The sequence below is a fragment of the Nipponia nippon genome, unplaced genomic scaffold (assembly GCF_047370975.1).
Source record: "Nipponia nippon isolate SJK-2023a ecotype South Korea unplaced genomic scaffold, ASM4737097v1 scaffold_3, whole genome shotgun sequence".
NCBI lineage: Eukaryota > Metazoa > Chordata > Aves > Pelecaniformes > Threskiornithidae > Nipponia > Nipponia nippon.
Window position 1 is genome coordinate 70,349,332 of NW_028262347.1, and position 26,045 is coordinate 70,375,376.

At 40.2% G+C, this 26,045-nt stretch overlaps 1 protein-coding gene across 11 annotated transcripts in view; it reads left to right on the forward strand.

Moving 5' to 3' along the window:
• CALD1 (caldesmon 1) overlaps positions 1-25,519 on the forward strand; it is a 219,573-nt gene extending 194,054 nt beyond the window's left edge. For 9 of the 11 annotated variants that reach the window (XM_087765623.1, XM_087765619.1, XM_087765620.1 and 6 more), the window contains 10 exons: positions 2,599-2,747; positions 6,199-6,454; positions 8,076-8,216; positions 15,475-15,518; positions 15,611-15,689; positions 17,932-18,069; positions 19,053-19,148; positions 21,747-21,824; positions 22,149-22,182; positions 23,843-25,519. In XM_087765623.1, the coding sequence (XP_087621749.1) occupies positions 2,599-2,747; positions 6,199-6,454; positions 8,076-8,216; positions 15,475-15,518; positions 15,611-15,689; positions 17,932-18,069; positions 19,053-19,148; positions 21,747-21,824; positions 22,149-22,182; positions 23,843-23,874 (1,047 nt within the window). In that variant the 3' untranslated portion in view covers positions 23,875-25,519. The remainder of the gene's footprint in view (positions 1-2,598; positions 2,748-6,198; positions 6,455-8,075; positions 8,217-15,474; positions 15,519-15,610; positions 15,690-17,931; positions 18,070-19,052; positions 19,149-21,746; positions 21,825-22,148; positions 22,183-23,842) is intronic. The other 2 variants (XM_009471022.2, XM_087765628.1) reach the window with 1 other exon arrangement.
• The last annotated feature ends 526 nt before the right edge of the window (positions 25,520-26,045 follow it).

The window sequence follows — 26,045 nt, forward strand, 5'->3', positions numbered from 1 at the left end:
ACATGCTTTTGGTCATGTTCTATCTTGACTTGATGGTCAAGATTTGTGAGAGCATGTGAACTGTTTTCAGTTCAGGTAATACCACCTGTCTACTCCAACTGGAGGCAGTGTAGTCCTTTTTACTGAATTCAGCAGAAGCTGAATTAACCTGTAATTTAGGGAAGCCCTGAGAAAAGGGAAAGTACTTTCTCTTTTGCCTGCATTTGGAATAAGATATAATGGTTTCTGCTTCTGTGCTAATCAATCTCTGTTTTGGCATTAAAATTAGTAGAAGGATTGGGCCCAAAAGCTGTGAAATGTTTCTGTAATATCTTGTTTTATCGTCTTTTTGAATAAAGAGGCCAAGCTGTATTAATGGTTTTCTCAAGTGCAGACACATTATCATAAGTCCTACTGGCTTCTGAAATGCTATTTCCTAACCTATTAATTTTTAAACTGTATTATTTTAATATTAGTTTTCTCAGCAATTTCAATTAAGATGTAAGAGATATGAACCTCCCCAGTGGACTTCAAAATATCAGGCAGCTGGAAGTATTGGCTTTTTAATGAGACTTAGAAAGGTCTTGATGAAAATCTCAGCAAAGGAAATCCTATGCTCTCAAAATCCCAACACAGACATCCTGGCATGTGAAATCTTGCAACAATCAACATCGCTGGTTTCAGTATCACCCTGACTGGGACTGAAGGGTTAGGAGATTGCTAGCAGGCAGCAGAGATTTTTGCTGTGAACATGATCGCTAGCTGCAATCTTGCTCAGATTTGGGAGCACCCAAAAGATGTTAGTGTCTGATGGCATTCATTAGGGTCAATGAATAGCCCCGTTTGTCTCAGTCCAGATCCTAGAAAACAGAAAATGATTCCTTGAGGCTGCTAGCAATAATGGCCTTGTTTGCTAGCAGTCACAGCATCATGGCCAAAGAATGCACGGTCATGGAAACTGAACTCCCCTCTTGTCCGTCAGGGTGCTTCTGCCAGGTTGTGGCTAAAGCCCATTGGCAGGAGAGGGTGGGGAAAGTCTGCACTGCCGCTGCCTGCTCTCAGGACAGAGCAAATGTCTCTCAACATCCCTCACCAGTGGCAAATTTGCTCAAGTACTTTAACCACCCAGTACTCACTTGTAGTATGTGCCACCTTGGCCTTGTCCATCGTATGAGTTTCTGTGAGCGAGCAAACTGGCCTCAGGTAGTCAGAGGCAGACTTTGGGACTTCACTCAGCAGCTCAATACAATGCCTTAGGAGGATCTTGATTTTGAAGATTCTGAACTCATCCTTTATTGGTAATATTCCATCTCTGGAAGCTCTTCTTTGATGAGGAAGGATAGAATTTGATTTGATTTGGGGAGGGGTGTATGTATTATTTTTTTATTTCAAGGTGTAGCTTGGAATGCCATAAAAGCAGTTGTGTTGCAGACAGAACTGTTATGGTAGTTCTTTTTCTTTCTAGTTAGCAAATGGGATGGCAACAGGCTTCCAAGGGACAAAAGTATTTTTTTTCTAAAGGTCTTCAAATGAATTTTTCACAGAAGGTATTTCTTGTTTGTCAGCTAGAATCTTCCTCCAATGTGGTAGAGCTGGGGAAAAAAAAAAATATTTTGGAGGTAAATGTTTCATCTGCTGCTGTTGAAAGTTTATTTAGGCTGGTAGTCTAACTAACTGAGTTGGAATAATTCTACCTGAGGATAAAGAACTTAAATCAGTCCATATCCTTCTCCTTTTATCAGCATCTAGCCATGGCTCAGCATACTGGGATCAGGCCATCTGTGGTATTGATAAATACTTCAAGCTGATAGCTCTGAAGGAATACTGGAGAGTGAAATCCACGCACTAAATATACTTGATTACTATTAAGAATTACAGACAAAGCTTTGTAAGGATAGAAGGAATTTTTTCTCTAGTGTTTCTGGAGAGAACACTTGCTTCTTCATAGGATTAAATATTCATGTCTGATGACACTATCCATGACTAGCCACTGGTAGGACTGTGCTTTTTGTCAGAGTAAGTTTTACTCTGATACAAAGATATTTTTGTGTTTTGGCCATTATTCCTGCAATACAGAACTATCCCTCTGCTATGACACTGGAAAGAGCGTGAACTTTGTCGAGCAAACTTGACAATCAGTGACGGTTATGTGTTATTTTTATTGCTCCAATGCCCTAAACCTTGTACCAAGAATGTATCAACGAGTCTAGCCCCAAAGAATTTGCAGCCCAGAATCTTAATAGACAACAGGTGAATGATGCTGCAGTGGGAGGGAAGAGAATTGGGGTGCCTCAGTGGCGTGCAGTTGCAGAATGAAGAAATGTGGTACTATAGTCTCATGGCCGCAACAAACTTTCACAGAAGACTGATAATGTTGTTCAAGATGTTTTCAGCAGAGTGGCAGTTGGTCACAGTTTAGAGCTTTACAGACTACTTCTGCCATAAAGGACATAAACATTTTGAAGACAGTTGCTTAGTTAATCATTAATACCAAGAAATCTGTGTTCCTCTGCTGTTATTTAGAATGCCTCATTGTGACTTCTTTTTTTTGTTTGTTTGTTTTTTTGTTTTGTTTTGTTTTTGTTTTTTGTTCTATGATTTACGGTATCTTCTGAGCAGGTAAAAGATGACAAGGATAAAGGAAAAGCACCCAAAGAGGAAATGAAAAGTATCTGGGATCGTAAGAAGGGAGTTCCTGAACAAAAGGCGCAGAACGGAGAACGTGAACTCACTGCCCCAAAACTTAAACCTACTGAGAGTGCTTTTGGGTAAGTTCCAAGTGAGCATTGGACTTGTTTATGTTACGGCAGAGCAGGGGACTATCTCTGGGTCTCTCTTTAATAGCCTTGTAGCAGCTGAGTAGAAGACTTCGGTTGGCAATGTTGGCAGAGGCTCTAGCATTCATTGGGTTGTAGGTATGAATTAAGGCTCCTGGCCTATTTTCTAATGAACTGCCCCCACATTGTTGCAGTAACAAAATGAAGTACAGAAAGCAGATGTAAATAATAGTCTTGCTCCCTCAGTAAAGAGGAGTGGCTTATTTTTGCTCTGCTGGGGTTTTCCTTCCTTGAAGGACATTTATTTCTAATATCTGTACAGAGGCCAGTAATCACTACATCCCAGATTTTGTGTTTTCTAATTTTTGAAGTCAGATCTCAACCTTTACTGATGTAACCTATTTCCAATTACCCACCTGCTTTTAATCAGACTCTGCTTATCAGTATGGAGCACAATCCAGCTGGTAACTCTTCAAAGAGCTTCTCTCTTGATTTCAAGGCAAACCTTGAAATTAATGGCTTCTCCAGAAAAATGATATTTCAGTTAGGTGAAAACCTCTCCTAGACAAAATGTTCTATTTTTTGTCTTTTTATAAGCTGTGTCACAGTTTGATTTTTATTCTTCTTTTCAAGGAAATATTTGCCTTATGGCTATATTGGAAAATTCAATGAAGGTAACAAATTTCTAGTGAAAAGTTTATTAAAAAAGGATTCTGCCTGCTAAAAGGAGGGGATATATAAAGCAGAGCAGTTGTTCTTCCTTTTATCAAAAAAACAGGAATGAATAGGTTAGAAATCTAAATTTGTTTTCCTTCTGCACCTCTTTCCCTCTTTTACATTGACACAGGCAAAGAAAATGTTAAGTTCTCCAGGTACTTTTAGAAATCTGTGCATGGCAGATGGGATTTCTGTTGTATCTCAGCATTCCCCTCGTGATTCTTCCGGGAAAAACAAACTTTCTCAAAATAAAATGCAGTTCAAAAGTCCCTGGAGACACCCTGACCTAAGGCCAAAAGACAGACAGAGATGGAGATGGAATAGCAGGAAATTGGCCTTGCTCAGAACCATCCTGCTTCATGACTTGGGTCACATCATCAATAACATGAGAATAGTTTTCTAAAAATATTTTTGTTGTGTTTTCATTTGCTTTACTTCCTGTGGGAGACAGGCCTTAGTGGCAACATTGTAGATTTGAGTTTCCACTCCTTTTTTCTTTTTCTGTTATTCTTCTACTATTTCCCAAATGTGGGAAGAAGCCTGTTTAATAGCCTTTTATCAGCTTGAGTAGAAGACTTGGGTTGGCAACTTCAGCAGAGGCTCTAGTGTTCATTGGGTTGTTAGGTATGAATTAAGGCTCCTGGCGTGTTTTCTAACAAGCTGCCCTCACAGTGGTGGGCTTTGTTTGGAACTATCTTTCTTCTTGTTTTTACATGAAATATCAGATACTAGTTAGGAAGCACGTAACTTGGCTAACTCTCAGTGGTGAGGATTGAGAATAAAATAGGGTAGTGGAGGCTAAAGAAAAATCCTATGTGTCTTGTTTGTCTACGTCAGTCAGTAAGAGAAATACAGAATAAAACCCCATTTTATGGCTTCCCCTTCCCATCTCCCCTCCCACCTGCCTTCCTCCCTATTCTCAAACAGGACTGCAAAAGTCCTAAATATGATGTAACATGTTTTTTCACATTGTTCTGACATTTTTGGCTCCCACAAACCACTTCTTTCCTTTTCCTCCTTGTCTGAAAGCTGGCAACCAACTCCATTTCTTAGCACCAAAGAGGTGCTTACGAAACTCTTCCTCCACCCAGCATCTCAATACTGATTTCCCAATGTCGACAGTAGGGAACAGAGATTCCCAGAATCTGTTGAAAACAGAGGAGTTTGGGAGGTGGAGGAAAATAAGGGGAATTACTGCCAGTTTATTGTTTGCTATTTTGGATTATGCAGAACTAGTAGGAGAAGTCCTGTAAACTGCATGAGAATTAAATAAGCTAGAAACTTTAAATGACCTTCTTTGTAAGGAGGACAAAATAGTCACCTGAGGTCTCCAAACAAAAATGTTAAGACTACGTTCTACCTTTGGCTTTTATCAGTTGAAAGCTGAGAGTAGCTGTTAATTTCATTGAGGCTATCTGCACCGAAGTCACTGAGGACTAGCCTTTCATCTGTGCTGATATAAAACAGAGTGGCTATTTATTAAGAGAATCTTGGCAAATGTTATGTTCTTAGTTCTCTTAATTCTGAGGGGTGAGTATTTGCCCTTGCCAGGGATATCATTATGTCTACCAGAAGTGACCTCTTGCATCTTCTTTGGACCCGAACCTTGCTGATCTGGGTGGGTTGGCAACACAGACTTCAGAGACCAAGAGGGGAAAAAAAAATAATAAAAAAATAGTGAGGTTCCTGGGATGTTTGCTATAGAAGCTACAACCTTGCAATGAAGCAGGAAAGCCTTAAAATAGCCAGGAATTTCTCATGGCCTGTGCAGGATAGATGCACTGGATCCTTAGAAATACTTAGTGCCTTATTAGAGGCTTGTGGAACATTCTGGGTTCTCAGTACCTCTGCAAACTGAATCAGAGGTATTTCAGGCTTAAAAAGTCATACTTTCCCTGGAAAATGTCAGTAAAAGATCTGATGAACCTTTCTGTTCATACAGGCTAGGAGAATTCAAGTGATACGTGTTATAGATGAAATAGGAACATTTTTAGGTTTTAAAACACTGTAAGCGGTAAGATTCTGTCCCCTTTCTTGTCTCCTTCTGTTTTCCCCGAGTCAAGTAATTTATTCTGTCCCCAAAGATACTTGTCTTTTTCTAGAGGGTTTATAAAAAATACTTGCCTTTAAAAGCAAAGGATTAGTGCATCTTTTATTACACAGAACATAGCATAATATTTTTGCTATTAGTTTTTTATATGTATATTTATCTCATTTAAAATCAACAGAGATGAATTAGTTATGGCTTTCCATTGCTTTGTTTTCTGTATGAAGTACAATATGTTTTTGGAAGTGTTTCCTCTGTACACAAACTGTAGAGCAAAGGTGTGAAACTAACAGTTTACTGTATACCATAGAGGTGGTGATGAGATATGATACCTCATGCTGAAGTTACAGATGTTAAATATTTCAAGCTCAGTTACTGAATTTTCTTAAAAATGGAGGTGGCCTGAGTTCTCAGGCAGGGTGGTGCAGCTCCTGAGCACACAAGCACACGAGAGACTCTTTCCTCATTGGCTGTGGATGGGAGAGGTGCTCCTTGTAGTCTCCCAGCCTATTAACTCCTGACGAAAATGTTTCGGGCCTGTCGTAGTTTGCAAGGAGCAAAAAGCAGTATCTTTGAGTGCCGGACTCTGATGTTGCTGGTGAGCACATGGCAGCGGGTGGCTCTGGCCAGGAAGGGAAAACCTGTGGTGCATCACCTTCCCTTTCATTTCTTTCCCAGCCGCTCCAATTTGAAAGGGACCGCAAATGCCGAAGAAGTGAAGCCAGGGTCTCAGTTTGAGGCTGGAAAGCGGCTAGAAGATCAGCGTCGTCGTCGAGGTGAGAATGAGGAATTTGAGAAGCTGAAGGAGAAGCAACAGGAGGCGGCGGCAGAGCTGGACGAACTGAAGAAAAGGCGGGAGGAGCGCCGGAAAATCCTGGAGGAAGAGGAGCAGAAGAAGAAGCAGGAGGAGGCTGAGAGAAAAGCCAGAGAGGAGGTAAGTGTAAAATACGAAGTACTGGGCTCTGATTTTATTCCCTTGTTGTTACTACTTTACTTCCATTGGCCTTGCACTAGTTGATAACTCTTTACAGCAGTGTCTGCACAGACACTTTGAGGCAAAGAAATGGGTGGGGCTGGAGGTTGATGGGTCTGTATTTAAGAAGAGGGCAGAAATGAGGCCACGGAAGATTGGCTCACAGGTGAGGAAGGAGCATGCAACAAGGAAGGCAAGACCAAACCCAAGCATACAGGCCAAAGTGTGCTTCTCCTTCTTGGATCTGATGTTGCTGTGTGGGGAACTGCTGCTGTGACTTCGCTTCAAATTGCATCCTTTATCTGGACTCTCTGGGTTGTATGCTCTTGTGGCCATCGCTGTTTCTTAGCATCTGTCAGGAGATGGTCTGTTGCAACAGACCTTGATTTCAAATATACTACCCTGCATTAAAATCATCCCATTTTCTGACCTTCAGATTTAACTGCAAGTATGCTGTATTTGATATCAAGTGATCACATCACATAGATGCTGTAGTGACGACCTGAGGTAAAACACGTAGTCATCCAGGGTAGAAATGTTACAGCTCTAGCCTCAGGAAAGACAGGGCTCTAATGAATGTCTTCACAAGTCGGGATTTCATCTGCGATAGTTGCGAATTTCTTATCTTCTCGGGGACACAAATGTTGGGGGCAGTGTTATAGCCACAGAGTTCTTAATTTATTCAGGGTGTCTTTTTGACATTGCACAAATCAAATTATAAAGTGCATGTCAAAATTTGTCTGCTGCAGATGATGTTATATATCGTTACAATGGGCTAGATCTCATTAGGAAGATATTGTTGTCTATTTAAATATTAAGTACCCAAGCACATCTGTTTGCTTGTACTTTCTCTGCCAAGGGACTCTATAAATAGGATTTCCAAATCTCTGGTGCATCATTTAGGAATCTTAGTTGTTTGGAAAACAGATGGTAGATGACTAATAATAGTGTCTGGCAGCTGAATGCCAGTTGCTTTAATATACTAAGCTCTTTACAGAAGAACTCAATAGATGCTGAGATTGTCAATACCTTGCTGGTTAGACCCTGCTGACCAGTGCTTACAATGGTTGTGCTTTGAGGGCTTCTAGTTTGACTTGTGGCTTATGAAGTAAAAACTCATGTTATCTCTTTAGAAGGAAAACTGTAAGCATTTAATCTTCACTTTTCTGGGCACCTATTGATTTTTCTTTGTGAAGTATTAACCTTGGCACAAAAAGTGCCAGAGTAGATTGACAGAATAACAGTACAAAGAGCATATGTGAGGATACAGAGAAACTGAATTTTACTATTTTTATAAATGTGCTTTTTTTTCTCATTTTAAGTGGCGCTATACAGCAATAAATCTGGTGACCTCACTGGGAGGAGACACTAAAGCAGCACAGACTAGCTGTCTTCCCTGCTTCCTTAACGCTGTGATGGATTAGCAGCAATACATTGCTAGATTTCAGGCAGGTCACTGAACTTTTTTGGCTGGCATGAAAATCTGTTCTTAGAAAATTTGGTAAATGTTTGCAAGACTGTAAAGCCCTGTTATGGTGATGTAGTTTCTGAGCGAGTAAGTGACCATTCATATTTTTTTAAGGAGGAAAAGAGGAGGATGAAGGAAGAAATTGAAAGGAGAAGGGCTGAAGCTGCTGAGAAACGTCAAAAGATGCCAGAAGATGGCGTATCTGAAGACAAGAAGCCATTTAAATGTTTCAGTCCTAAAGGTTCATCTCTCAAGGTAACCTCCCCACTAACATCTATATAGTACATAAAAAGTAATGGGGGTTGCAATCCAGACCAAGAGCCAAACACCAAAGCAGTGTGGAAATATTTGAAATCAGACCTGGGACAATCCTCTGAAGTAGGCCTTAGCCTGAGAACTTTAGCTGAAAGACTTCATTCATTGGCATGTTTGAAAACTAGAGATCTTTTCTAAAAATAGAGTCTAGACTGGGAGTTACCTGTTCTTGTTGATGAAAAATGTCCAAAAAGGATCTTCACCTTCAAACCAAATTATTTTGGAAACCTAGAGCTGTATTACTGTGTTGATTTTCAATGTTAATTTATTATAGGAGTGCTTTGTGAACTAGAGTAGATAAAGATCACAAATGTTCTCTCTCTCCTTCCACATCCACAATTACTTTCTTCCTTGCCAGATTACTTTGTCTTTGAGCATATTCAGCCTAATCATCATTAATTGAAACTGCTCCATATGGGAGTTCTAGCTTATGTCTAATCCTCCTAAAAATAACATCTAGAAGTACTGCGCTGGATTTAATTTTCTTACATAACGGGGAAAAAAACCACATTCTGTTGCTGCAGGAATTTCTAAGTGGTCTTCTGTGGCCTCTATTATACTGGAAGTCAGATAAATCAATTAAATGGCCTTTCAGCATGGAAGAGGAATCCTGGCCCACTGAAATTATTGGGAACTTTGTTTTGGTATGCAGTCCAGTTGCTTTCTCAGCTCAAGCTACAGATCTACTAATCGTTTTCAACTATCTTTTCCTTTTCTCATTTTGTGTCATTAGTCATTTAAAAATCCAAAATGTTTGTCAAAAAAGTCCCCTTAGTGGACACTAGAAGAGAAAAGAACCAGGCAGGAGGTTATCAGGTAGGAGTTTATTGGACCATGAAGTGGATTTCCATGGGATTAAGAACTGTATTTGTTAAGTGACAAACTGCATTTAGTCAAAATTACATTTTCGCTCACAGAGAGCTACGCTTTGAACTGATCTGGAGCTTCAGCCCTATACTATTTTGGGTCCAGTTCTAGCAAATATAGTATCCAAACACTTTTGACTGGACTTGCCTTTGACTTCTCAGACACATCTGAACCTGAAATGCAAGGACAGAATGCATACAGCTGCAAACGAAGATTGCCAAGCTTCACGACTTGCTCCTATTAGATAAACCTGGTCTTGCCATTTTGGTTTCAAAAGACCATGTCAATAATAGACACTATAAATGTACAGCTTCTTCCCAGCCCTCCTGGGAGGGCTTCTTTTTCTTTTTTCTGTTTATTGGGATGCCTTTTATGACACACATTTGGAGCTTTAGTTCACAGATGACTCAGAAGAGAGGAAATTATACTTGAAAACGCATAATAGAAAGATACACATCATAATATTGGGGAGAGTGGGAAAAAACACAGGATTTGGCAGGAGGTTAATAGCTTTCAGAGAACTTTTGGACTAATGCTATGCTATTCTACTAAGTGTATTTTTAGAGGAAAGCTGGAATTTTCCAAATGTCGTTAGGCATTTAAGGTCCAATTTTTTTATGCTGATAGTTGCTGCTGGTTTTTATGGCTTGTTAGGTATATGTTGTTTGTTACAAAAACTGATATATGCAATTCTGTACACATTTTTTCTCTTTCTCTGTTTCTCTCTCTGAGAAATTGGTGTTACTGTACATATTCCAGTCCGGTGTCTGCGGGTGGCCAGAGTAGATATGTAATGCTGTTCTGAACTTCACACCCTAAACTATTTCTTGGCCTTCTGTGGTCAATAGCTGAGGGGAGAATAATCCAATTTTAATAACCTGATGTCAAATTTTGTGTCAAACTCCAGTTTTTAGAAGACACTATATTTTCTTACCTTTCATTTGGACAGACTTCTCAGGCTGGTCTAACCTGGTTGGTACACAGCTTTCTCATTGCCTGTTATGCACTGCCCAAGTTATCTTTTGACTTGTAAAGCATCTGGCACGTATTTTCTCCCTTGATTAATGTATCATCTGGTTACATGTGTCATGAGTCATGCGAGAACCCTAAATGCACAATTGTGGGTGGGCGGTTGGAATTAATAATGAAAAAAGGGAGGCTCAGTATTAAAATACTGTATGATACGTGCACATTCTGACTTCTCCTAGATTACAATCTGGCAAAGCATCTTTTTCTCCTTCCTTGTCATTCCTGATGTGATAATTTTTGGGGAAGAAAAAGAAGTTCCTGGGAATGACTTAGATGAGGAAAATAGGGCATGCTGTTTACCAAGTGAACTACAAGAACAAAGGAAAGAAGGGAGATAAACTGAAAGGGAGTGTGGCATATTACCATCTTATGGACACTGCATTTATCCATCAGGCAGGGCATGGACTAGCATGACATGCAGACTCAGAATTGAGAGACCAAGACGTGCAACTTATCTCCATGTATTACATGGAGATGCACATATATAAATGTATGTACAAATACAGACATAATATACATACATGCTTATATTTAGAAAGAACTACTGTGATTATCTAGTCTGGCCTCTAATATATTACAGCCTACACAGTGTTGACAACTCCTCTTGTTTTAACTGTTAAATACAGTATTTCCCTGAAACCTGAGACATTACTTCATCAGAACAACTACTGCAGCACAGAGTCCTCCCAGTGACAGCACCAGGGCTGATCCTTTCTGAGGGGACAGTGAAGAGGAAGGATGCAAAGTAAATACAGGCCAAGTTCATCACTAGCTCAGAGACAGAAGCAGCTTGGATTTCTCAGGACTGGTGGAGTCCCTGTGGGCAACAGCAGCAGTACCAAACCTCTGTTCAGCCTCTGCCCTCTCTCTTGTTTGTTTGTTTGTTTTTTTTTTGTTTTGTTTTGTTTTTTTTATAAGGACAAAGACTGGAACAACCTCTGCTGCTCTCCCATCCTGCTCTAGCTCATGCTTTCCCTAGTTTAGTTCACACAAATGGTGCTGCAGTAGAAGAATGAGATTTCCTGCATAATCTTTGTTCATTTTCCTTTTTAGACAAGTTTATTCCTTAAGTTTTCTTTGGGAAGGACTGTTATTGACTTCTTGCATAACTATTCTCTAGGTTAATTAGGAGACAAAGGGATATTTCAATACAAAGTCTCCTCTTGGGGGTGAGCTCCACCACTACAGAAATGCAAAAGCTGTTAGGCATTGGGGGAGGAAGCAATGGCAGGATTCTGGGAGCCTGGAGTATCTCTTGTCTTCGCAGAAAATGTCTCCTCAGAAACATGGGCTGATGTGGCAGCCTGCACTCTCTGCAAGTCAATGCTGATGGTTAAGCCAGAAGGTAGGACTTTTCAGGGCTTGAGGTTTTTTTGGTTTTGTTTGTTTGTTTCTTTCTTTCTTTCTTTCTTTCCTTAAAGACCTGTCTTGTCCTATCTCATTATTGCTCTCAATACCTGACAGCTGGAGCAGTGACTGGAAAGAATTAGACTCCACACAATCAGTTCTTCCTAGATGAGCTACTCTGGCAGCAGAGGGAAGATAGAGTAGTAGGAACAGGATTCGTGACAGTTGTTTTTCCCTCGTCTTTGACGCTGATGGCAGCACTCTAGTCTGGCAGGTAGACTGGAGTAAATTGGTGCACTCTGCGCAGATGCTGCTGACAGCAGGAAAAAGCCTAACTGTGCTTAATGAAGCAAAAGAACACGTGAGCCACTCAGGGAGGATAAGGAGAAACCACTTTACTCCCAGGGACTACCACTCAAAATGGATTTCAGCTAGGTTCTTCCACCTGTTGGATATGAGGCAAAATTATAATACAAGGATTTGTTTTCTGCATGCATTTCTTATCCCCCTTCCTTCTTGACCCATTTTTTGAGAAGAGTTTTTCTATATATAGGTTTACAACACTTTCAGTCACATAATATCTAATACACAGTTTAAAATTCCTAAAAACCATTTAATACTTTTGTATGAAACAAGTTTTACTGGGAATATCTAGGTGTTTTTTGTTTCTCAAGTCATTGGCTCAAATTGTGTGTTAACTCATTCCTCCTCCATTCTGTTCCTGTTATTGGAGAATGTACAGATGGAAGACAATGCACTTTGACACCCACACTTTAACTGCATTTTTAATAGGCAAGACATTTCTTGCACAATCAGCGAACAAAACATGTCTATACAATATTGAATGTGGATAAATGTATACATATATCTCTGTATAACATCTTGCTTAATTTATTCCTTTCCACTTGTATGTGCTGACCACCTAATCAGGTGTGAGACTCCCCATGGTTTTGATTTATGTCCATTGGTTTCATTTCATCTGACTTGACTTTATCAGCAGAAGGGTATGTGTCCATCTAAGCATTTTGTTGTCTAATCTAAGCTTTTTTGGTAGTTAATAGAGAGAGCGAGAGCCACACTCAGTGGACAAGGTATCCCACCTTTCCTAGGGTGAGGTGAAGTCCTCTGCCTCTCCACTGACTATAGAGGGAACCAAAATGAGTAATTTTGACTAAATGCTTAACTTGCAGGCAACTGAGTTTAGGTGGGAGAGATGCAGCCTGAGATCCTGTGTTCTTTCTCTCTGGTCGTAATTTGAGGCTGGCAGGTCGACTTTTCGGAGTACACGTGTGTTCTGTGTCAGAGGCTTTGGAAAGTATTCCATGGTGACAAAACATAGTCCAAGCTATTTAACAAGATCCTGTTAAAATGAATGCAGCAAAAAGATTATTCTTATTTCCTGGTCTCAAATTGAGGAAATATCTTGCATTTTGTGCTAACCACCTTGCTTTGCCTATTTTTCTTACAGATCTATTTTGTAATACTGTTTACTGTATGTGCCAAACATTTTAAATTCTTTGCATGCAGTTTGTGTGGTGTGCAGTGGATAAATGACCTTTAGATGTTGCTGTGCAGTTTAAATGTATTTGACCTATATGTTGAATATATGTGCCTATACAGGTGTTTGCTCTAAGTGTATCCAATGTACGCTTCTCTTCCATGCATGCTGTTTTGAGGAAGATGCTCTAGAACAAATTCTCATGTAAATGTGCAGAAAATATGTTATCCATCCACACAAGGCACCTGCTTCCTCGGGAAGAGGACCATGTTCAGCTCTAAGGGTCGCTTCCTAACTCTGCTTTCCTGTTTAACTTATTTTCTGGTTTGCCTCCTCACTCTCCTGGTCTGAACAATCCCCGACTTATTCCTGATACCACAGCAGGTGCTCTGAGAACTGCTGTTTCCAGCAGGTAAAGAATGACCCCGTGTCTTTTTACTACAGCCCCAAGAATACATGTCCGTCTTCTCCCCAGCCTATCCCCCTCTTACACCGGTGACTGCTGCTGCCAGGTTTTCCTGCTGTGTAGAAACGTCTTTCCTTCCTGAACACAGGAAGACTATAAAGTGTCTACTGGTAGCATCTTTTAAGATCTGTCCCTTCTGTAAGATTTCAAGTGGAATCTTAGTTCATCTGAACTAGAAGATGCTGTAAACGAATTATTAGATGGTTACCTTGAGTCCTGGTTCTTTGAGATAGTCCATGTTGTTCGTCCTTGCTGCCAGCCAGGGTTTCAGATTGATGCAGTCGGGGAATTACCTGTTCATGCAGAGCATGGGAGAAACCAGTGCCTCTTGCTGGTATAACTCATCATTTTGGTGCATTGCTGGTTGTGACCCAGAAATCAGCGTTGTGGGAAACTTTTCCTTACTGTACCATGATTGAGGAGAGGTGACATATTTTAAGTTACCATCGTAGATCTAGTCACTTTTAACCAAATAATGTACTTGCTCGTTTTATGGCAATGCCGACCGTATTTCCCCTGGGTGAAGCGAAGCTGTAAGCCGTGAGGGCCGGCGGAGGGAGAGCTGCGGCCCCGCCGCCGCGGGGGTGGGCGGGGCTCTTCGGCTCCTGCCTGGTCTATTGCTGCCGCCTTGTGGCAGCCGTGCGGTGGGACAGCGGGTACCCGGCCCAGCAAAGCCCGCCTTTCCACCCAGGACTCTATTTAGATCATATATTGGCAACTAAAACTGTTAATGTCAATTACTCTGTAAATTGTATCTATTTTTTTTTTTTTTAGCGGTGCCTTTGAGCTGGATTGATGCTAGCTGGAGTTTCTCCAGCGATCTTGTTTGGCAAATTCTGCACTGAAGTGAACTGCCTGAGTTTTTGCTTGTCTGGGCTTGAGAAATACAACATGCGTGCCCTTTGATGGGATTGCTGTGGGATTTAGTATTCTGGGTATAGCCTGGATGCTATACCGAGGAGAATCTTTTAAAGGACTGGCTGTCATTGCCTTATTTTGAAGGCCAGCAGTCACTGTTAAATACTTGAAAACGAACAACCCATACTGAGACCAGGGAACCCACAGGAATCCAGCCAGGCTGATTAACAGCCATTTCTATCCCCTGGAGCTGCTTGTGTACATTTTACTCTTAAGTGAAACTGTAGAGCCTGGGACGAGAAGTGGAACAATGCAATGTGGAAGAGACGTGAGGAAGTTGATTAAAGTATTTCTTGATGCAGAGTGCAAATAGACCCCCCCTGTCGTGAAATGTTTTAAAACTTTATGCAGGGATGGAGTCTTTTTGTTTTCAAATTATCAAGAGATTTGGCGTAAGTCTTATGAGATCTTCATGGTTCTTTCTGCCTGGAAACATTACAATATTTTCCTGCACAAGGCATAGAAAATAATGATGAAATGTAAGATACCAGTTTGTATAATAACAGCTGGTAGATACTGACTGAGCAGTGGCCTTGCTGAACATGAGCAGAGTATACTCTGATTGGGTTTTTCTGAGCTCAAATTATCAGTGTCCTGCAAAAACATTCATGAGATTGGGTATGTGGCTGAGCTCCAAACCTGGCCTAGTCTGATGTCTCAGCTCAAAAACTTTTATTAGATTTGCCTTCTGTCTCAAGAGATACATGCTTGCTCTTATGTGGGAGATATGAGGAAATCTGACATAGATTTTGTGAATATCAACCACTTTCATAAGATAAACTTCTTCCCTTTTCTCCTTTCTGTATTGGTGGTTTATTCTCTTGTTACAAATGAAGCACTGAAGAAATATGCAGAATGCAAACATAATGCAGAAAATATATCCGGCCTTATGAACCTGTAGCATAATGGGCTCCTAACTATAAAACCTGTGTGTGTGTCTGTGGTGATTTCTGTTGGAAGGCATCTCTTTCAGATTGACCTTTTGACATGTAAAATGCCATTTTAGCCTGGCCTTGTACAGGCTGCTTTTTTATTAACTTTAAACTTATAGGTCTTATTTTTCTCTTTTCTAGATAGAGGAGCGAGCAGAATTTTTGAACAAATCCGCTCAGAAGAGGTAAAGCAATAAAACAGTGGGTTCAGTCAAAACAGCAGTGTTTAACTGGAGGGAATAATAATTTCTTTCTCTCTTTTTTCTACTTCCTACAGTGGTATGAAACCCACCCACACGACAGCAGTTGTCTCAAAGATTGACAGTAGACTTGAGCAATACACCAGTGCAATTGAGGTAAGCTAATTCCAGGTCATGATCGCTCTAGTTACTAATGGCTTTTGGAACTTTAATCAGTCTAAGTATACTGTTCAAGAATTGCAGGGATTTTTGGTCACAAACTCTTTTTGAATGCTACTTCAAGAATAAAATGCTCGAGGCACACCTATAACCAACATCTAGGTATATATCTAAAAGATCCTCAGATTCGTGTCTTCCCTTTCATGCTACAATTTACTCTGCTTTGTAAGCTTGGAGTAGCTCTTGAAGGACTCAGTCAGCATTTCTTGGGTGACAGTCGCATCCTCTTCTTGGCTGATGAGAGTACTATCAGCAGAGAGCTGAGAGTCACCCTGAGCAAAGCTGACTTAGCAGCTTATTTAGGAGAGCAAGGAACTGGGCCTGTGTTGCTGGCTGCCGCTTCAGAGTGAAATTCCTTGGCAAAGACAGACACTTCAGTGAACTAGGCAGTTAAGTAATGACAAAGGAAAAACAGAATCAAAATAAAATGCAGAATTTGACCCCAGGTGATTTTGACAAGTAGTGGTTAATAATGTGCCTTGAAGCCAGAATTGAGGGCTTTTTCTTTTCATAGTCCAAGGTAAAATAGGTGTTTGGGTTTTTTGTTTAGTTTGGGGTTTTTTTTAGCTGTTTTTATAAATCAGTGAATACAGGCAATGTGAAAGCTACTGGCTAATATAACAGGCCAACTAGACTGGGTTAGTAAGTGTCACGGGAATAGAATAGTATAAAATGGGATATTATCTTGATAGCTATGATTAAGATCTAACACTTCTTCATTCCCTGCTGAATTTTTTTGCTCCTCTTGTTCACATATAGAGTCTAAGCATGTTATTCCATTAAGGTATTAATTGGTTAGGCTTTATTTTCCTTTAACTTAAAGGAAACTTTAGTAATTAAGGATCAATTAACAAAGGCTTTTTTTCTGTGACTGCTGTCCATTTAACCTTTCTGCTAGGAAGCCTATCAGTGCTGGAGAGTTTTATATTGTGTGTCAGTTCCTGACGAAAAAAGCACATGCATGACAGTGCTGAAAGCTCAGGCTTGCCTCCAGCACCCATGTCAAGCTGAAGGTAGCTCAAACCCCTCCATTAGAAATGAATGTCAGCATGGCACGCAGTAGTCCCCATGTCATCGAAGTAGGAGCTTACAGCTTCTGTGTTCGCACTTCACCATGCACCTTTTCTGGAGAAGACATAACCACCCTAGAGTGACCAAGGGCTTTAGTTTGGCTCTGGGGTTTGATGTTAAACTCCTTAAAGTGAGTGAATGGGTTGGAGCTACAGCTCTGTCTGTCATTAAGAAATTTATGTAATAGTGAAGTCAGGGTTTGTCAACCCATAAACACCGGACCAGCCCACCCACCAGCTTATATTAGATTCTCCAGTATTTTCAGTAGGGCTGTGCTAAGGTCCTGAGTCTTTATGCTCCATTTAGATATTAAAAAGCAGAGCTCTACAGCAAGGGGCAGGCAGTGCAGCTTCGCAGCTGAAATGATTCCTTTGCTGAGTTTCTGATTTTTCCAAAAGTTGTCAAATCTGACTTACTTTGCAACTAGAGAAGCAAAGCCTCAGCTCATACAGGTTCTTTTTCTTCTCAAATCTGTGTTATGTAACATGTACAAGAATTTTGAAAAGAAGGAACAGGAGGAGTTGGGTCCAGTGTTTTTGGTAACCATGCAAAAGACACACTGCCAAAAAACCCTCAGTCCTCCACTCTTTAAAACACCACCTCATTCCCAATATACCATAATTGCTGCAATTTACCCCTAGAATCCCGAGTTGTGAGGTTAAGTTGTCTGGGACAGATGGAGCAGAATCTGATGCTGAATGGCAGAGCAGCCTTTCTCCCCTGCCTCTGCATAAGGATTTCCTTAGCTGTGTCCCTGAGAGAGCCATGCTTACAGGATGCAGGTGCTGAGACTTGAAAGAGGACAAATGAAAGCCTTGGAACAGTTGTGTGCAGAGCTGTGGTTTGCCATGAGCTTTACAAATGTAACAAATGCAAAAATCTAAGTGACTTTGGTTTTCATAGCCAGTTGTGTCAACGGTGCAACTGCAAATCAAAAGGGCGAGAGTCTCGGTGGCATCTCTTGAGCTGGGTACTCCTTTCTGTCTTTGCATGATCATCACTAGAACCCCTTACAGCTGCTGCATTCCCCAGCACTGCCCCAGAGTCAAACCACCCTGCAACTGCAGCTCTTAATGGCAAACACGAACTGGCCTCAATTTTTCTGCAGGGCACAAAGGCTGCAAGACCAGCTAAGCCAGCAGCCTCTGACCTTCCTGTTCCAGCCGAGGGTGTCCGTAATATCAAGAGCATGTGGGAGAAAGGGAATGTTTTTTCATCACCCTCTGGGACAGGAACACCAAATAAGGTATGTGTTTAATTTTACACAGTGATTATAAAGAATTATGTTATGGACCTGACCTTGCCATTCATGTTCCCATGAGTACGCCTGGCTGCTCCTGTTGACATCACCGGTGAAGAATATCCCAAAGGATCCTGAGGTCCTTAGAAACCCACAAAATTGTGTGGCTGCAATATTGAGTAAAACGGAAGAATTTAGTGACATACTGAGCTAAGTTATGAGACATTCCAGAACCACATCAGATATCTTAGACAAATATATCTGGGTAGTTCAAGCGGAGTACAAAGAAATTCTTTGTGTTGGGAAAGATTCTTTTGGGAGGCAGAGGAGGGTTAAATAGGCAAGATAATGATGATGTTTTATAGATAATGCATAGAAGCATTTCTGAGACCTTTATCTTTTCTATGTAAATCCTTAAGGCAACATTTCCTTTCTATAAATTGATGTGAGCTGATGAGCATTCATCATAGCCAAAAAAATGAGCCATGGATTGAAGGGTTTTATTACAGATAGCCATGAAATTTCTGTAATTTGTTCTAACTTTTTAAAGATTTATTTTAATGATTTAAATTTTAGTCTACTTAAATTCTCTATTATATGCTTTTTTGAAAAAAAATTAGTTTAACAAAACAAAAATGGAGACTTAGACTGGTGTCTCTTCTTTTAGACTAAAGATTTTTTCTCCTTGGAGTTTGGGGTTATGGCAGAAACAGCAGGTGTATGTCTAACATTTACTCCTGGGTTAGCACTAAAGTAGAAATGATTTTGTCAGCCCATGTTTACCATTACTGAAAATTAGAGGGTAGTAGTACCGTGTAGTTCATAGGGACAATATCGTCAGAGCACACAGGATGACTCTTAGCTAGCCATAGTCTCAGTGAGGACATCTATATTAAACTCAGGCTTGGCTTTGTTTTTAAATCTAAACCATGGGAAACATAGCAAAAGCTATTCTGAAAGTCTTCTGATTAGATTTTATTATTTTGCAGGAAACGGCTGGACTGAAGGTTGGTGTCTCCAGTCGTATCAACGAGTGGTTAACCAAGACCCCAGAGAGCAACAAATCACCTGCTCCAAAACCTTCTGTAAGTAAACTTGCAACAACCATCTCTTCAGTAGGTGGGTTCTCTCCTGGGGCAGAGGTGGTGACCGTGCTTCCTTAACCAGCTGATGGTCTTTGGAGGAACCTTGCTGCATGTCCTCACTTGGAAGCTCACAGAGGCCTTCTGGCTGCTGACTCCTGGGGGGTCACAAAAAGGCAGGGATGAAACAAGGCAGTTCTCACCTTAAAGCGTAGGGGTGCTCTAAAAAGACAGTGCTCAGAGAAGCACTTCTCTGGTAGAGAAGGACATTAATTTACCACGGGTGAAAAGCCTACCATTAATTTAGAAATTACCAGCCATAGACCTTAGATGAAGCACTTGTGCTTTGGCCCTTACTCTGTAAAAATCTTCCAAGTATATTTTTAAACACAACTGAAATACTTTAATTCTTTAAGAGCTTAAATGTCATTTCTAATGAAGGCTTTTTAGCATGCCCATTACTTCAGCAAGAATCAGAGAAGAAAATGCTATCAAAGTATTAATCTGGGAGTGTGAGAAGCAGCAGTGTGGATGTGGGAAGAAGCAGAAACAGGTAATTGTGGGGTGGGGAAGGGTAAGGATGAGGAACTGGAGCTGTAGGTGTCCATACTAGAGAATGGCAGGACATCACTTATGGTGATAATAATTCAACTTTGGGATTTTATTAAAGAACTGGTTTCTTCCCATATCCTTGTGTAGCGTTTTTTCTGCCAGTCCGCTTGCCTTTTATAAAAGGTGCAGCCTGACAAATGCTTTCTCAATTCACACTCCTATTTGTCCCAAAGAGGAGTTTGAAATTTGCAGTGTTGTCCCTTATGTTAGTATTTACTGGTAGCTACATGCAGATTGTGTCCTTATGGACATGAATACAAAAACAGAAGAAGTCATTGTGGTCACTGTATTTAATCACAACCACTGAAAACCAGCACAATTTTTCCTCTCTTTCTTTTAAGTTGTATGTTTTAGATAATGTAAAACTAACCTCTTGTTTTCCCCTCAGCCAACTGTTTCTATCTGTCTTAATTTCCTTCTTTCTCAATAGATTGTTCTTTCTTCTTTCAATATCTCTGCTTGAAGGAACCTGCCCTCCTCCTATTCTTCTTCTTTGGGGGTCTGTTTGCTAATGTGGTCAGGTAAACCTGTTTATAATTGACTATGAAGAATGATATAAATCTGTAATGTGTGATTTTTACTTTTTTCACCAGGATAAATCAGAGAGAAACCTCAAATTTCTTAGTTGGCAAACAACTTCCTACCCCCATCACATTCCACCAAAACAAAGAACTGTTCGAAGCTTTTGTGACCATAAAGATTCTTGTGGTTTTTGGAACAACATTCAATTAAAAGTAGAGGGAGCAAAGATCTCAATTAGTTTAATGGTGAACCTAAAATCACAGATCCCAAATTTCAGGTTTATGGAAGTGGTTTTGTGATAATGTCTACTGCAAGTAGTTTTGTGATAAGGTCCACTACAATTTTGCTGTTTTCTTTCTTCCTCTGTTACTGCTGAACTCGCTTTTTGAAGTACAGAATTGGCTTAAAGTCTTAACCATCAGCAACCTTCTTTGGCTGTAAAGGATGATCAATTCTAGAGCATCTCTGTTGGATGCATATACCTCTTGCAGAAAACACATTTCCATTCATTACTGGGCATTTTTCTATCCCCAGTTAGAAACTCATGTGTAGAAAACTACCTCACTATGGATGGCAAGATCAAGATTCTGGAAACTGTGCAGGACTTGAACACTTTTTGAAAAGGAGAGTACTTACGTCCAAAATTGTTTCAAGAGTCTTTTGTTTGCCAACCACAGAGGCAGATACCCGTCCATCTGTCCTTAAGCAGGTGCATTGCTACTAGCCTAGCATATGTCATCTTGATTTGTGGCCCTGCTTTTCCCCAAGAAACGGCTTGACATTTTGACTGAGTTTTGCTTCAAGTCTCCATATACATTCATCTTCAGAGAATATTATTATTTTTTAATGACTTTACCTCACCTGTTTTTTTCTGTCAGGCTAGTGATTGGTACATATTAAGGTTTTAAAGGATGTAATGGAAATTCAAATGGATATGAAATGTTAAATCCTGAAGCCTATATTTAAGGATGCAGTTGAGGATCTGCTTTTCTGTTGCAGTAGAAGTCCTACTCTATTTTTTTTACATTTTTTAATGAAATATTTTGATCCTGATCCGAAATAACTGAGACAAGCTACTTTTGAATTCCTCCCTAATAGAAATACTGTTTCTGAAAAAATCTTTTTTTTCTCCAAAAATTGGAATTCTCTTTCTTAAAAACCCAATGGTGCAGTAACTTTTCACAGTCCTCCCTAGGATGAATGTAATAAGTTATGGCCAGTCTGTGAAATAATAAATAGATGCAGCAGGATTGTTTTTTGTTGTAAAGCATATATATGTGTGGAGTGATTATGTGAGGTGTCATTCTGAATAGCTTTATAATTGATAGGCAATGTAATATTTACTACTGGTGGATGCTCCTCAACTTCCCTTACGAGGAAGTAATGTTCTAACTTTTTCTCTCCCAAATTAAAATAAACCTGAACTAATATTGGTTTCTGTTCTCTGACATTAATTTAAAAATACAGGATTTAAAACCAGGAGATGTATCCGGCAAACGTAATCTCTGGGAGAAGCAGTCAGTTGAAAAGTCATCTTCTTCTAAGGTAACAGTTCAGTGCGTTGTTAAAAGGGTAATACCTCTGTGGGAGCCTTTCTAGGAGGAAGGTGCTGTTTGCCTTCATATGGTCAGTTAGTTGGAACTAGGCCTCTACGTGTTTTTTGTTACTAACCTGCCTTTTTATCTATAAAAGAAAGTACAATGAGGCACAGAAAGCCATGGGCAGCGTGTAACTTTTATATTCCTATTTGGCAGAGCTGTGTTGTGCATGGAAATCTGTCCTTTGCATGGAGTTGATTTTTTTTCCTGTTATAAATAGCTCTATTTTCCCATATTTGACTTAATAATGGGTTATTACTTCTTCAAACAGGTATCAGCTATCGGGAAAAAATCAGAGACTAATGGTAAGTAATTCTAATAATACACCTGCATATTAAATAGAAACTTTGCCACATTTTTCTACAGGCACGTCTGATTTTTAAAATTCCACGGCTGTTAATGTTGATGCAAAAAACCCCACCTTTTTGCCTTTACCTTTCAAAAGCTCCCTTGCAATATCATCAAAACATGAATGTTTGAGAAGTAAGCCCAAATCATCTTTCTAGGAGGACTAGCAGTGCTCCAGCCATGTTTGCAAAGCCTTGTTTGAGTGACATGCGTAGCATGTTTGCTGTAGCTGGAGAGCATCATTCAACTGTGTGAGGTCTGAGGAATGGGATGGTCATTTAACTAATTACAGCAAATGCAAGGCAGCTGGGAAAGGCTCTTTTAAAGGCTGCAGCAGGAATGGATATGCCTTTCATGAGTGAAGAGGGGAAACCCCAAAAGTGAGGCTGTTGCAGCAGCATTATTTGAGCAGAATAATTTCAGTACTATGGAGAAGGAGCCCTGCATCTGATTTTAAACATTGCTGCTGGGTAACGGTGAAGCCTGATGAAAATTCAGCAGTGTTGATTTTTAAAAATAATTCCTCTGGCTCATTGTGAGTTTCATGTGCTCCTGCATACCCAGACTGGAATGGAGTTCAAACACACTCAACAAACTCTGCTTTTGCTGGAGCTGTGCAGTGGTGTCTTCTCAAGGCAAAAAGAGTCCTAGTACTGTCATTTTGAAACTACTAGTTTGGGAAACACAACCTAGTTGTACGGAAAGAAATCAGCAAAGTTTCCCTCCTAGCTTTGTGCACTTTTTAAATTTTTATTTTAATCTAAAACACTCCAAATAAAACCAGTTAAAATAAATATGTGCCTAAGGACCAGAACAGAAATTTGCTGATCAGTTTAATAGCTTTAAGACGTCTTGCAACATCCTTTGACTCTTCACTAGCAATGAAATGATCAAACATAGAAAAACTTTTGGTTTTTTACCAATTAATATGTGCACACATTTTTCTTCACTTTTGTATGTGAAGCCAGAGCTACGGTATGCCTGTGAACTTTCCTTATCAGTTTAGAGTCATGCAAAATGGAATTGTCTTCCTCCTGCTCTTAAGGTTTTTCAAACCGAGCTGTTCGGAGAGGGGTTTTCAGGCTTGCTCAGCACTAGCACCGCTCTGCTCCCACAGCAGGTGTTAGCGGTCGCGCATCATTGCCTATGGCAGCAGACCCCGCTGAGTGGTTCAGCCACTGCCAAGCCTCTCCTCTAAGGCTGAGTGAGATGAGGGCTTCAGCAGAGGGGTTGCAGGAGGGGGCTCTCAGCAGCCAGCTTTCAGTCTTGCCGTGGACTTGAAGTGCGCACACCAAGCACTGCAGCACAGCCTGCTTCAGCGTGGCAGCCACCCCAGCGTGGCTGGGGAGAGCGCTGGGTGCGGCACCCCCTGCAATTCCGGGTGGGAAGCTCCTGAGCTCTCCCTGAGCTGCTTCCCCAGGGTGTCAGAGGCGAGAGGTGAAATCCTGCTTGTCCTCTTGGAGACCACCTCTGAGCAATCCCAGTACACGAGCACAGCAGCATCCAGGTTGTGTCCTGTCTTCTTACATGCTGTGCGTTAATCTAGAGCCATGCCTTCTCTATTTTAGAGATACTTTTGGGTTATTTCAAGCCATCTTTAATCTTTCTCTTTCTCAGCAGGTTTGAGACAATTTGAGAAAGAACCGTAGAAGGCCACGAAAGATGCTGGACCAATCAGTTGGGGGGAAAAAAAGAAAAAAAAGGAAAAAGTGCTAAATTGTTCTTTTTATATTTATGTTTATTTACCAAAATGTCTTTTTGCATTATCCCAGTTAAAACCATGTATATTAGCACTGTATTTAATAATCAGTCTAGACATTCATCATAATAGTACTGCCTTTGCACAAGAGCCTTTATTCCTAAAGAAACCCATGCTGTGAAATATAGACTCTCCTACTGATAGTCATAACTAACTATGTATCTGAACAGTGATTTCAACTGGCGTAAGAGGTCAACCCAAAATGCATGTAAAGTGAAGTTGCTTAAGAAAGGTGTGCAGTAAACCTATAAAAACAATGGTTACTTTTGTAATACAGAAGTCTTTCTTTCTGCACTTTAGACTAAGGCATGGAAGAAATATCTTTAGTTGACAATGTAATATTTTCTGTAAGTTGCCCATGTCATGAGAAATACTGCATCAATAACGTGTTTTAATATTTTTGTTTTATACTTTAAGTATCAATTTCTCCATTCTAGTTTAAGTTAATACCTAAATTTGGATTATTATGTTAGCTGACAGCGGTACTGATATTTCTTTTTGTTGTTAGTGACTAGTAATTGAATGCAATTTAGAATATATACACACATAGCTTTACAAAGTTTAGCCTAAAGGCACTACTAATGGTAGAATGCTTTAATACGTGCTAGAGTATTATATTCAGTAATAAACATACATAATTAGCCAATATCACAGCTTAAAAAAATAAAGACAAAATCACACACTTTTCTGTAGTAAGATTTCATAATTGCCATTAGAGGTATGGTGAGATAAGTATTAAAAAATTTTAAATGTCAGTTGCCCAGTAATGGGTAATTAAAAAGAAAGTATAGTTTTTAAAAGAGGAAAAGGTAAGGGTATAGAGGGTTAAAAATAGGTCACTTGTATAAAACGTTGTAGTTTAATTTATATAAAACTACCATAATTAAAAAGAAAAAAAAACCTAAACAGAGTTGGAGCTTGTTTCAAATGACTGTACACTAAATCTTGCCATTCATCAGTGCCATACACTTAAGTCCACCTAAAATGAAGTAAACCTCTATCTTTATAGTGCTTCTTTTTAACTCTCTCTCCCGAATATCTTATTTACAGATGTTTTCATTTGTATATAGTAAACATATGGCTATAAGACGTCAGCTTGGTTTGAATTTACATGCCATACAGTTTAGCATTTACATCCTACAGTGTATGGGTGGCATAAACTGAGCAACCGAAGTAGCCCCTGAGCATGTTGTTAACAGCTTTGTTGTGCGTTGGAACTACCAGGATCTCCCTTTTCACCACGTCCATCTCTTACAGCATCTGACTTCTTCCTAAAGAGTAATGTTATATTTCAACCCAAAGATGAGCTCCCCTGCTTGGCTGAAACATCTTGTTTACATATAGAGGTGCATGTAGTTATCTGTAGGGGGTGAAACTGTGCCTGACATTGTCTCTGAGTTGTCTTGTTTTTTGTTTGGGGGTTTTGTAAACACTCCTTTGAGTCTTTCAAATACATCCGATAGCTGCAATAAAAATGATTTGTTCAAACAATGTATTCTGAAACTGCATCCACAATAAATGGAATATTTCCATCAGCAGCCCTGTGTTTGTTAATGAGTAGGAATGACCCAGTTGTTGCAACTGGGATAGGAATCGTGCTAAGGCTGTGTAAAATAAGGTATCATTGTAAAGAACCTCAAAGGATGTCTCTCCTGATGTACTATCCTACACCAGACAGCCAAGTCATAAAATCAGCAGCTTTCACCTACATATTCTTAAGGGAAAAAAAAAAATCTTAATTGTCATGCCTATCAGTACAAGATGGGAGCTGTGCATCATCCAGAAGTCAGCATGCTCAATGAGGTGCTCAACCTACCTCGTTGAGCATGCTGTGACCTAGTGGCACAGCTGTCTGCTTGCCTGCTTTGAAAAATATTTTCTGTGTGAGAGCTGTCATATTTCTTCTGTCTACCTCGGTGGGATGTACTTCCAGGCTTGGATGATCATGGGGACCAAGCCTGGGGAGCTGCTGGCTTTCCCGTTGTCCTGTCCCCTTCGTTTTTTCTCTAGTGGCAGCACAGCATGTAATGCCCTGCTCTAACCAGGTCGTGGTCATCCAAA